This window comes from Lutjanus erythropterus, chromosome 10 (assembly GCF_056507025.1).
Source record: "Lutjanus erythropterus isolate fLutEry1 chromosome 10, fLutEry1.hap2, whole genome shotgun sequence".
NCBI lineage: Eukaryota > Metazoa > Chordata > Actinopteri > Lutjaniformes > Lutjanidae > Lutjanus > Lutjanus erythropterus.
Window position 1 is genome coordinate 4,831,378 of NC_139326.1, and position 12,773 is coordinate 4,844,150.

The 12,773-nt window shown below is 38.0% G+C and overlaps 1 protein-coding gene across 1 annotated transcript; it reads right to left on the reverse strand.

Moving 5' to 3' along the window:
* Nucleotides 1-226: 226 nt before the first annotated feature.
* LOC146319858 (piwi-like protein 1) lies at nucleotides 227-11,247 on the reverse strand. Its single transcript, XM_084729431.1, has 20 exons — nucleotides 11,175-11,247; nucleotides 10,519-10,621; nucleotides 9,730-9,858; nucleotides 9,401-9,615; nucleotides 8,804-8,925; nucleotides 8,532-8,612; nucleotides 7,353-7,550; nucleotides 7,086-7,194; nucleotides 6,647-6,773; nucleotides 6,134-6,251; nucleotides 5,339-5,453; nucleotides 5,049-5,236; nucleotides 4,460-4,532; nucleotides 4,098-4,298; nucleotides 2,746-2,849; nucleotides 1,833-1,903; nucleotides 1,576-1,729; nucleotides 1,052-1,177; nucleotides 807-954; nucleotides 227-496 (listed from the first exon to the last, which is right to left on the reverse strand). The coding sequence occupies exons 1-20, from the start codon at nucleotides 11,238-11,240 to the stop codon at nucleotides 380-382; spliced, it is 2,565 nt and encodes an 854-aa protein (XP_084585557.1). The 5' UTR covers nucleotides 11,241-11,247; the 3' UTR covers nucleotides 227-379.
* Nucleotides 11,248-12,773: the final 1,526 nt, after the last annotated feature.

Here is a 12,773-nt window from a genome sequence, read left to right on the forward strand (position 1 = left end):
AATGTTTGCATGTGTAATTTGACTCAAAACACCAGAGATTACATGCTAATACAATCATATATTTATTGGAACATAAACATTTTTACTCTAACACTTACAATATAAACAGGGTGCATATTCATCATTTTAGCATGTATGCACTCGCTTTTGACTTCGGTATTTTATATTAAAGTCTAATGCAAAGACTTAAAGTGACAATTCAAACTTATTAAAACTATTAACTCGCTCAATCTGATGCTAGAAATGTAAATAAACTCTCAAAACTTGAACCGGCTTATATTCATTTAAACTAAAAAGAACTTTTCTTTTCTAACAAAGACAGATGCATTTCTTCACAACTCAAGAGGCAGAAGCGAGCACTTGGCTCATATTTTTATCTTTACAGGTAGAAGAGCATGTTGTCCAGTTGCATATTGGGCTCCTTGTGGAGGCTCTCACCCACAAGGAAAGCCAACTTGTGGGCGTACTGGCAGGGAGCGGGCACTCGGACAATCCCCTGAAGCACAAATAGAGAAAATAAATTCCATAATCAGTCTCCTTGGTTAAAGTGCAATAAAAATATTTACCTCCAAGAATTAATCATTTTAAATAATAACAATCTATATATTGATGAAAACTGTGATGATCTTTATAACCATAGTTGTGCAGCCCTACACTCCAGTACTGAAAAACGTGCAGTGCAGTGATGTTAAGGTTAAGGTTAAAAGTTTGACTCAAAATTTCTCCAGATGTGGAGAAACTGTATGAGCTTGGACGTCCAGGATGAAACAAACTTATTAAACACGGTGATTTCAAAGCCAGCCTACCTGCCAGTTGTAGTACATGTGGCAGAGTTTGTAGGTGAGTCGCTGCATGTGATCAGGCTTCAGTCCACTGGTGTCGTAGACAACGTTGTAGTGGGTTGGGGCGACGCATCCAAAGCGGACAGCCTGGCTCACAACGTAGAAGTCATACCTGGAAAACAAGAGTTACAGCAGTTAACCACCACTACTTTTAAATCAGTAAATTAAAAGATGCAGGAACAGCTGAAGAAGAAAAGAACCAAACGTACCACTCTGGACGGGTGATCTCTGAATCAATGACGGTGCCAGGGGGAGGGTTGGACACCTTGCTGCTGACAAGGGCCAAGATCCTGGCACTGATGCGCTTCTTCACCACCACCACACTCAGCTTGGGCCTACAGCAAGCAGATTGACAAGTTCCATCAAAAACTTGAAATTTACAGGCAAATTAATTGCCTCGAGACTTCGTTTAAATCTGGACAACTATACATCACACCGTGTTTTATACGTAGAGATGGGTGCTGAAACTCTGGGGCTGAATGAGTGTTGATAAACTCCCATGTTTAAAACAACCTGAACATTACTTGAGTTGACAACAACTACAATTCTAACCGCAATAAAACCATTGTACGTAAAAAGCCAATAAAAACAAAAATTGTATTTAAAATATTTCACAAAATTCAGATTATTCAATTTCAGACCTTATAAGGACCCACAGAAACCCAAGTACTAAGTGCAGAAGTTTTCTGAGAGGGACTTTTAAAGCTGAAAACTTTAGACATGAAAAACTCACACATAGTTCTGCCCCATGGACGCGATGGTGTCGATGATCTGGGAAATCTCATAGTTGACCACGCTGTGCAGCTGTCCGTCTCCCACGCCGTCTCGGTACACAATGATGCGAGAAGGCAGGCACTGGTTGATCTTCAGATAGTCCCTCAGGGCAGCTGGAAAACAAAGTTATGACAGTTATGTGGACATTGTTGACAGAGGATCAATATGTATGTTAAAACAGAAAAGAAGTTTGTCAAATTAAGGAAAGCAACTTGCCACTCAAGGCCATCTTCAGTCCGTCCATGATTTCCTGGCCTTTGTGCTGCAGCACACACTTCGAGAACCACCTTGGCAAAGAAATGGCGAACATCATACATCTTATCGTTTGTACTATAGCACTAAATCAAAGACTTTGAGTCGATCAAAACAACTTCTGTAAAGACCAGTGCACACGTCAAACACAACTCAATTCACACTCAGGCCTTTTCCACTGGCACTTTTGGCCACGCTGAGCCGAATGGTACAGTTGCATTTCTATTAACACCAACGGGCTGCAGTGACATCTCACCAGCTGCGGCCAACCCATGATGAGCCTCCTGCCCCCCCTCAAACAAGTGAGTGTTGTGATACTCAGCTCATGTGTGTGCAGAAGAGCAGAGAATAAGACATTTCTCAAAGTCTCTTTGTGTTCGGCTCTCAGTACTTTTGTAGCTTCTTACAGAATCTTTATGGTTTGAAATGTAGCTTCTCTCCTCTGTCGTCTTTTGAGCTTAAAAGGTATCTGCTTTATTTTACTGTTTCATATTTGCTTTCAGCTGTGTCAGAGTCATGTCTGTTACTCCTGATGAAACTCCTGATGTACTGCTTCATAATAAAAGTGTTTAAACTAAACAAGAGGGGACTTTTATTGTGAAGAATTTAAGTAAACAGCATGTTTATACCAGAGACGTATGTGAACAGTTCATCCACAGCTTTAAAGCCACTCAACTTGTCTTCAGTTAAAGTGGGTAGGCCTGTTGTAATGGAAATGCACACCCCTGCCATGCTGGGTTGATGTGCCGAATCCAACCAAGTCGAGCCAGGCCAGCTCTGTGTATGAAAAAGCGCCAACTGTAGACCAAGCTACCGCACGTATGAACACTCAGCCCTTCATCACTCACAGATGCCCATCTCCGTCATAGAAACTAACCTGGTCATGCCCTGGTTGAGGCTGGCCACCAAGGCTCCAATGGACCTTTTCCCGGAAGTAGTGTCATGGTAACAGTCGATGCCCACAATCATCAGATGTTTGAGCTGCACAAACAGGTGGGTCAAGTTAGCAGTGCAGTGTCATGTTCCTGTCAAACAGCATTCATCAGTTTTACCATTTTTGTAAACTTCCTTGTTTTTACTAGGGACACACTGATACTCACTCACACACCCACTTTTTGTCACGCTGAGTACAAATATCTACATTTGGGTACTTGCCAATACTGAGTACTGACATAAGTACTAATAATACTACTGCAGTTCTTAAAATGACTTTAAAACATTTTTTTCATCAAGTGTTCCTCACTTTCTAAGCGTAACAAACTGTCATTTGTTTCCTGCTGCTAGTGTAATGGTGGTTTCTGTACACATTACATTTTTGGGTTTATTTATTTTGGCAAAGATTAACAGGGAAATACAGGAGAATATATTAAGAGAAGTTAAAGTGGTTATAGACTGCAGCAGTGCTGTTTTTTTTTTGTTTTTTTTCTTCAGCACCTTCTGATTAATTAGCTAAGGCATTAAACTACTTTACCCCTCACAGGACTTATTAGACAACAGCTAATTTTTTAGCCTACTTCATAAAACAGAAAAAAATAAGTGGATTAAGGTGGAATTAACAGGCTCTTATTTTTTCCTTTTCATCAGTAAAACAATATATAACTTTCCTCTGTAGTCTTTTACTCATTCGGGCACCCAAATAAAGTCTCCTTTACCTACCTGTGGGTCCCGACCCAGTCTTTGGGAATTACTGTTTTCAATGTTTTATCAAACTGCTTGTGTTAAAGTTGTTAATTTTTGTACAGTGGTATCAGAGTAGTTTTATGAGTATGAGTACATGAGCACAGCATCACACCGATAGTATCAGTGCATTCTTAGTTTGTATCCCAACTTTTACCTTTGAACAAACTCCAAAACTGTCATGGAAACAAATGTGCAACATACCACACAAACATTACACGGCACTAAGGATGTGTAAAGCATAAATACTTCTTCAATAATGTGTTTACAATCATACAATATCCATCAATTATAGTATTGAAGCTATTTTAAAAAAAATCCTTGACCCCCATGACCCCAGTTCACCTCAGTCTTTGTCCTGACAGAAATTTGGCTTGTAGCATAACAAAACAAACAAACTATTTTGTATGCTAGGACTTTTTTCATTCTCTAACTGCTCCAAAACATTTGACAGTTTAATTAACTCAAGAACTGCTCAACTTGATTTCCCACAACACACCCTAACTTTTAATTCCTTTACTGTACAAATCAATTAGTGTGCATGTGACTTACTGGGATTTCCACACTCCAGAGCTCTCCTCCCATCTTGCAGACTATCTGTAGTATGATCTTGGTAGCTACAGTCATGAGTGTCTGAGGTTTGCTGATAGTACGGGCAACCACACACTGGCTGGGAACGGCGCAGTCCACACAGAGGTACTTCTTGACGGTGTCATACTTATCTTTCCTGTTGCTGGGGATGACCACCAACACCTAACAAACAGAAAAGACTGGAAGGTCTTACACATACTCAACATGTAAACAGGGCTTCAATGTGAACATTTAACTTCAGTGGCTCACAAGAAATGTCACAGCACCGAGCAGCAGTGACACTTCTACAGTGACCCGTCACCTCCATGTTTGTGTGCACCAACCATATCTGTTTGAGGTCCAACATTGTGCTGCAGGGCTCTGAGGAGAGCCTCCTGATGATCCTCATACTCAATCCTGAATAAAATCACAGTGTACAGTAATAAAATTAAATAACCAGTCAAGGTGGGCAATTTAACCATCAACATAACCATAATTTACTTCAGTTAATGAAAAAGTCACTAAGGTTACTAAATCCTGAAAAATATTCTTCCATTAACAAATTCAAAATTTGAAAGATATTAACATATTTTAAGTAAGGAAGTAAAAAAAAAGGTTATACATTTATAAACTCAGTTGCTAAAACTACTGTGGTCCAATAACAATCCCTGCAATAAATTCTCCCTACATGAAGGTTGTAATGCTCAGTTAAACTGTTTTACAAGTGTTAGTTCAACTGTCATAGAGGACTAAATTATAAAATATTCACATTTCAGAAGCTAAAATTTTGTCTTTAAAAATAACTCAAAACGATTAAACAGTTATCAAAATAGCTGCCAATTTAGGAGTTGTTACATTTTTTTAATCACTGAAATTTGGGTGGTGTAGAATCCTTGTTTTTGACTGAAGGATTGTTTTTATGACATAACTCACATGACTGGTCTCTTTGTGCGGACCTCAAGTGGCGCTGCGACTTTCTGGAGGGTCATCACGAGGGAGTGGGCTTCGTTGCCATTGCGACGGGTGTAAAATACGAGCCAGTTGTTCAGTGCTGGTGCGCTGGTCAGAGGCAACCCACGCATCTCTCTGGACCAGTCAGCTGTCATGGGGTTGTAGTCAAACTAGGTGACACAAATTATATTAATCTCTCAATTAAAATAATATAAATAAATCAAATCAATTAATTCAAAAAAGCAAACTATGTAACCACAAGCATTTTATACCGATCTTGGTCCCTGGAAAATCCTCTCCCGTGGGAGGACTCTGCCAGTCAGCTCTAGGAGGCTCTCATCAAAGCTGAGTCCCCATTTATCCAACTCTGCCTGCGCGTCAGCATTCCTATGAAATAATTTTTAGGATTTAAATCAAAGCCTGGGATTATACTGCCTGAAAAGGTTGACAGGAAAAAGTTGTTATTTTAACTTCTGTGCATATGAACAGAGTTAATGACAACATCTAGGAAAAACAACGTATCCACGAATTGACAAAAAAAAAAAAAAAAACAGATAACAATATTTAAACCATGTTTAAATGTAATGTTTACAACTTCACTGTCAAAGACGAACTAAGAGAGTAATAAGGATTTAAAAGACGTTACAATCACATCTATGCTGTACTGATTAGACATTCTGCAGGCTCCCCATGAATTTCTATAATGTCTAGAATCCCTCACTTACATTAGCTGAGATCTCGCCACAATAGACAGTTAATGTAAATGTGGGATTGCAGTATTTCTGAAAAAGAAACTACACAGCACACAGATCAAATGGACCGGTTGCACAACAGACATTTAGACTTGTCAGAGCAGGAAAAACAAAGGAGGACTTGACAGTATTTACAGCTCAGTTCCATTAAGTTAAACAGTGAACCAGCATTCACAATAGAAGGACATCCACTAAGTAAAATGCAAAAATCATTTACACACCTGAGTTTTCTGGTATGACGTGTCAAAAAGTCTCCTGTGCAACTGGTCCATTCCACGTACTGATTAACTTTGTAAAAAACTGTTTGTCACCTACGTCTGTATACTTGAGATGAATCTGTTGAGGCGGTCCTGCCTCTGCTCTGGGGAAAGTCTGGTGTGGTTGTGCAAGTCCTTCATGACATTGAAGTCTCCTCGCATCTTGTCAGTCAAGCCTGTCAAAGAGAACAAGTTTTCATTTAGACTTGGACAAATTTCATTGGTCATGGTTTATCATCAATGACATCCAAAAAGACAAAAAGGTTTTGCTGCAATTTACTGCAGGATCCAGATAGATCATAGAGTCTATCTACACATTTTGTCAGTGTGGCTGCTGTGGAACAATGTTAGCGCTCCCCTTGTGAGTTTTGGGAAGGCAGTGAAAAAGTCATTTTCAAGCCCAAATTTCCTCAGTCACCATCATCTTTTGTCAATGTTAACATTTCTTCTGTCATCCTAAATGACATGAATGATGTTGTTTCTGACATAAAGTACCATACTCTCCGTTAGGGGAATTATGACTTTTCTTTAAGTCTGAATGAAGTCACATGCTGGAGAATAAGAAGGTAACCTGTGAGGTAGCACAGCTCAGGGACGAGCATGGCCGGACCAGGAGGAGGACGTCCACTAGGACCCAACTTCTTCACATGGCTGACCAGCAGCGCCTGGTTGTCATCAGTGACTTCCTGGCCGTATTGCTAGAATAAAAAGTATTAACAAGACCACAAATAAGGTTAATATATCTATCTATCATTCTATAATTACTATCTATAATTACGTGTTCTTATTACATTTAGCCTAAATATTCCTAAAGAATTCACCTGAAACGTTAAGGAGGGGGAATAATTTCAACACAAAGACCTCTAAAACAATTCCCACCCCCTGCTCAATCCAAATACTGGATATGCCAATATAAAGTTTATAAATTTATTCTATGTGTGTGTCACTCAGGTTGATGTCAGTTATGCACACAGTACAAGTATTGGTCAAACTGGGACAATGACACCTACATCCTTGAAATATTTCTTGAAGGAGATGTCCTCATCTCCCCTCTTGAAGGTGTTGATGGGAGAGTGATCCCATGCAATATCATCAATCCTGTAGGTTCTGTTGTTGTACCTACAACATTGAGATGTAACAAGAGCAAAGGTATCAGGTAAAGTTCCATAAAGGTACTTAGAAACTGAACTGACAAACATCACTTCCAAGCCCAGAATTGCAAATATAAAAGACTTCTGTATATTAATCTAAGGATGTGTATGAAATGCTGATCCTACTTGGTGAGTACTACGAGTCCAACGAGCTCCTTTGTACAGATCTCAGCAAAACGATGTTGTCCACATTGCTGCCTCAAGTTGCACATAAAGTCAAGGACTGTCTCACTACGCAGCACCTTGTGGCTCACGTCAGTACACAGCATGATGGCCGTCTCATACCGCAAGATGGTGGTGGCGTAGCCTGGCCAGATGGTCAATCTACGATAGACAGGTGCAATTTTGCATTTAAAACCTAACAATTTTAAATCATTTCCCATCACAAAAAAATTGAATTTAAACATGTCTGTTGGGACAATAATGTTTTAACCACTGGAAAAACTCTTTAAAAAAGAAAATTACTCAAAGGTCATTCTTTTCATCATATATAGTGAAACAAACCAAGTTTCACAGAACATTTCTTACACAGTATTTCATTGTGGCCACAACTCATGACTATTTAAAATCAATCAATTATTCTGTCCAGTATTTTCTCAATTAAGTGATTGGTCCATAAACTGTGAAAAATGCTGATCATCATTTCCTAAAGCAAAAGGAGATGTCCAAAAGATATTCAGTTTACTGTCATAAACGACTAAAGAAACTGGAAAATATTCACTTTTAAGAAACTGAAATGGCCGTTTATTAAAATTAAACTTGACTCAAAACTATTATCACAACAGTTGCCAATTAATTTAATAGTTGATTAATAATCAATGAATTACTGCAGCTCTAGCAAACATTTATAGAACAAGGAGAAAAGTTAATTAAAAGAACAGAAATCCACAAAAAACAAAACAAACAAACAAACAAACAACAACAACAGAAAGAAAAAAACACTAACTGTACTTAGTCCCAGTTCTAAAAATGTTTGCAAATACTTTTTCACTTTTAGGACCAGGTTGGGAAAAAACGTGAACAAACTGTGCCCTTTCTGAACTGTGAATACATTCAATGCTGAGTGTACATCGAACAGAATAGTGTAATAAGCTGAGAAAACATTTTTTTAAAAATTGTGTCCATTCAAAATATTTTGTCCTCTTGTGTTAATATAAACAGACTGTTGTAATTACCTTTCCTGTTTGAGAAGAAGCTTACTGAGCAGTCATGGAGGATCACATTTTCAAAATACATTTTAGAACTCTTAATACATACATGACAGAACTGTATAAAAAAAATCGACAGTGAGACAAATGAATATACCTTTGGTGTGGGATGTCGAGTGGATCTCTGGGGTTGTAGTAGTTGCGTCCGATCTGCTGCAAATTGAGAATTCTCAAGATCCTGTAGAGATCCAAAATGATGTAGTGAACTGTATCCACATGCAAGTCTGTTATCAGTAATGATCTATTTCTATTTGAACATCAAACACGTTTTATGTTTCAGTTCAGTCTCAGTTAATTTGGTTGATGCACAACATATTTCTGCCACTTGCTTACTTATTTCTAAAGAGACATGACATCTGGAAAATCTACCTTTTCAAAATGATGTTGTAAACCTGAAGGCACACTGGAGATGTGGGAGGCATCTCATTGGTCAGGGTGACCGTTATCACAACTTTCTCTCCACTTCTCGTCTCGCTGTAGAGCACAGTCTCCTAAACACAAGGTTACACATTGCAGCACAAGAAAGGAAACCAACATTTGTCTATGTCACTTTCACTCCCACTGAAGTTACAACTGAACCTTCAAATCAAAGCGCAGTTAATAGTCTCGTAAAGAAAGGGGGCAGGCTGAGCAAAATAAATATCTTAGCAACGTCAGGAAGGAATTACTTGCATCACATGTCCACTCTGACAATGTGATAATCTGTGATTTGAAAGGTATACAGGAACTGGCTGTATGGGCAATGATTTTAGCTTTGCTAGTGACAGCATGGGAACTCCAATAAGGGAAATCTCAACCTAAGGTCAGAGTTCATTCTGATCTTGTTGAGTCCAAGCAACTCTGGGGACTTGTGGACTCAAATGGTCACACAACATTACTAACTGCCCAACAGTGAGATTAGTCATGATGTTTAAATGTGTGTCTTCATCTTGTTAGTTATTCTAAATGTTTGATTTAGTAGATTACCTTGCTGTGCAGTCTGTGGGTCAGAAAGAGCACAGCTCCATCAAAGCACCGCGCTGAGCCAAGTAGTTCCTCATGCTGGAAGAGGAGGGCAGATCTCAGACGACGAGACTCCATCGACGGCGCGTAGTCCACATGATACTGATAGAGAACCCACCGCGGGCGAGACAGGATGCGAAAGTAGTTCGCAATCAACTGAATGGGAGAACCACTCGTTCCTGAGGAAGTATACACACAGTTTTAGACGGAGCCATCTCTAATCCTCTCCACCAATTACAAAATGTACATTTGCTGAATGTGTTGGTATACATCAATTTCAAATAATAACGGACCAGTTTTTGAGTCCTTCACGTGCACCATAGCCTGCCTGGTGTTAATCCCTGCATCGTGAACATCACAGCGGCGTCCACCTCTTTCGACCACCTTCACCTGCTTAAAGCCTGCTGAAATCTGCATAACATCTAACAGAAACAAATAAGGCAGTCAGGGCCAGTTTGTGTCTTTGATCTGACTTAAAAACAGACTATACTGTAAAGCGCAGTATTCAAACAGTTATTATAATTAAAATCTGAAACTGTAAAACTAATCATTTGTAATTTTATCTTAATAAACTGCATGAGAGAAAGAGTGGTTTGCAGACTTTAAAGTCCTGATTAGTCCTGTCACAAACTGGAAAACTGTTATCATAATTGCACCACTCCATGGTTTTCATCAAGAACATTTTTTCACCGGTGAAAACAAGTCAATGACAAAACAAAAAGTCAATTATGATGACAAAGACTGTGACAAAATCTATTGACACATTTGGTCAACGAAACAAACAAGATGAGTGCGTTAGAGATTAGGGATGTTCCTGGCAACTAATTTCCCTGTTGATTAAATGCAAAATTTAATTTAGACTAGTTGACTAGTCTGACAGTAAGAAAACACTCAGAAAACAGTTAAAATTGAGCACAATTCATTAAGTGATAATGTTAAACACTGTCTGAAAAAATACTGTATTAAGTACCACTTGAAGCCGTTAATCACAATCTACAGATTTAGTCCACTAAAAGCAGACTTAAACAATCCAGACTGACTATAATATGACTGATATATCATCACTCTGTGTTTGACTCTACCTTCTTCAGTAAAGGGTCCTGGAGCACCTTTCTGCCTCCCTCTACCGACCAGCTGTCCCTCTTTGGATAGAGGAGCCGGTGGTTCAGGCTCTTGGGCCTGGCTCTTCAAGAAAGAAAAAATATGTGTGAATACGTTCAACAATTTTCAGCATCTTGCCAATCATTACACATATTATCAAAGTTAGTTCTTGGTTTGTGGCCCCTCCATTTTGTTGCCCACCACACATTTACACTACTGTCATTTTTAATACTTCTGTTACTGTATGTGTGTGTTAGCACCTTGGGCCACCAGGAACAATTTTGTTCCAGTATACTCTGTATATGGAAATAAACAATAACAACTAAAACTACAGGAGTAAAATGCAACATGCATCAGTTGTATAAGTAATAGTAATCCAAAGACATCAGATATATCATTAAAAGACTGAGAAAGGCTATTTTACCACAACATTAGTACTATCACTTTTAATACTTCCAAATAAATTTAGCTCACAATATACTTACATTAAATAGAGTGAGATTTTTAATACAGTACTTTAATTTGTAGAGGAGTATTTATAGTGTGTTATCAGTACTTTCATTTAAGTAAAGGATCTGAATACTTCTTTCACTGAATAAAATACCAACAGGATGGTACAGTAAATGACTGTTCTTACCGCTCCAGGTGCTTTGCTCAATTGAGGACCCCTGGCTCTCGCTCGAGCTCGTGCCCGACCAGTCATTTTTGAACAGCTATTTAAATTAAAAAAAAAAAAAAAAAAATACACAATATTAATAGCAATGGACAAAAGTAAAAAAAAAAATCTGACAGTTAATCATTATCATATCATAATCATATCAGACAACACTGAATTAATTATGTAGGCTACATAACATAAAATTGTACTAAAAATCTGATATGGCGCACACAGGGATGAGTTGCGGACAAGATGGTGCCTGCTAGCTAAGTTAATTAGCAAAAAGTGCGCCGCGCCACCTGCGACAGTAAGACTTGCTAGTGACAGCATGTTAAAAAAAGTTACCGTCGAATAAAAACTTATTTCCTTTTGAACGATATGACACTGGCATGATGAATTTTAAGTGTTAAATCGATTGATGTTGACTGCGTTACCCTTGTTAAGAGTGATCTGCGAGCTAATTAGCTAGCCAAATTTAAGCTAACTTAGTTTACAGATATGATGGCTATGACAAGGCTAATTGGCATTATTTCAATTAAGTCTAAGCTTGGTGAAGAAACCAGATTTACTCTTGAAATGTCAATGTATACATATGTTGCATCCATTTTAACAAGCATACTCACTTAAGGGAAAGCTTTTTGTAAGTCACTCTTCAATGAAAATTACTTAATAACCTCAAATGAGCCGAGTCCACGATGATGAAAGCCAATTTACTTATAGGCCTCTTCACTGAGCAAATTAATACACTAAACTTTTATCCAACACTTTTTCAGTTTGTATGAGGCATAATTATCTATTATTAGTGTAGTTATTTAAAATTCATCTAATAAAGATGTTTTTCAAAGAGCTGCTGGAATAATTTATCAGAAAAGCCCCTGGACTACTTTTTTGCGCGGTGATATGTTTAATCTAGTGCTGCTGTGTCATTTCTTGTGAACAGTGCGATCTCAATTTTAACCACTAGATGGCAGCAAAGTCCCTGCAGTAAAAATACAAACTCAGACTGTCTGAGTTATAAACACCAACTTCACTGACTCTCCGATGAGGATCAGGGCTCTGATACACGTTATTAGCGTCTATCATATTACTTTACTGCTTATATTTCCTTCAATATTATTACCGATAATACTTTTTTATTTTAGTTTATTTTCTAAATAATTTATCTTGCTTTTCCTAATATGTTAGGCATTGTTTTTGCATGTACTCATATTTATTACTTTGTATATATTACTTTTATTTGGATGTTGCTCTACTGTAATTTTTGAGTAACATTAATAAAGTTAATTAATAAAGTTGCATCTTATCTTCTTGTGATTGATTATAATCAGGAATGTTGATAGAAGTAAAACTGAGAGGGTTAAGTATAAGTTCCAGTTTGTGAACATTAAAGACAAACTCTGTGATCAATAATATGGTAAACAGTAGTAAAAGTTGATGTCAGGTTTAAAGACTGGGTAAATTAAGTGAAGATATAGATGTTGTAGAAATTAGCCAGACCAGCAGGGGAGGAGCTAAAGAACTGGGGTGGCAAGAGTGTGGCATGGAGACTTTAAAAGTCACATACAGTTAAAATGCTGA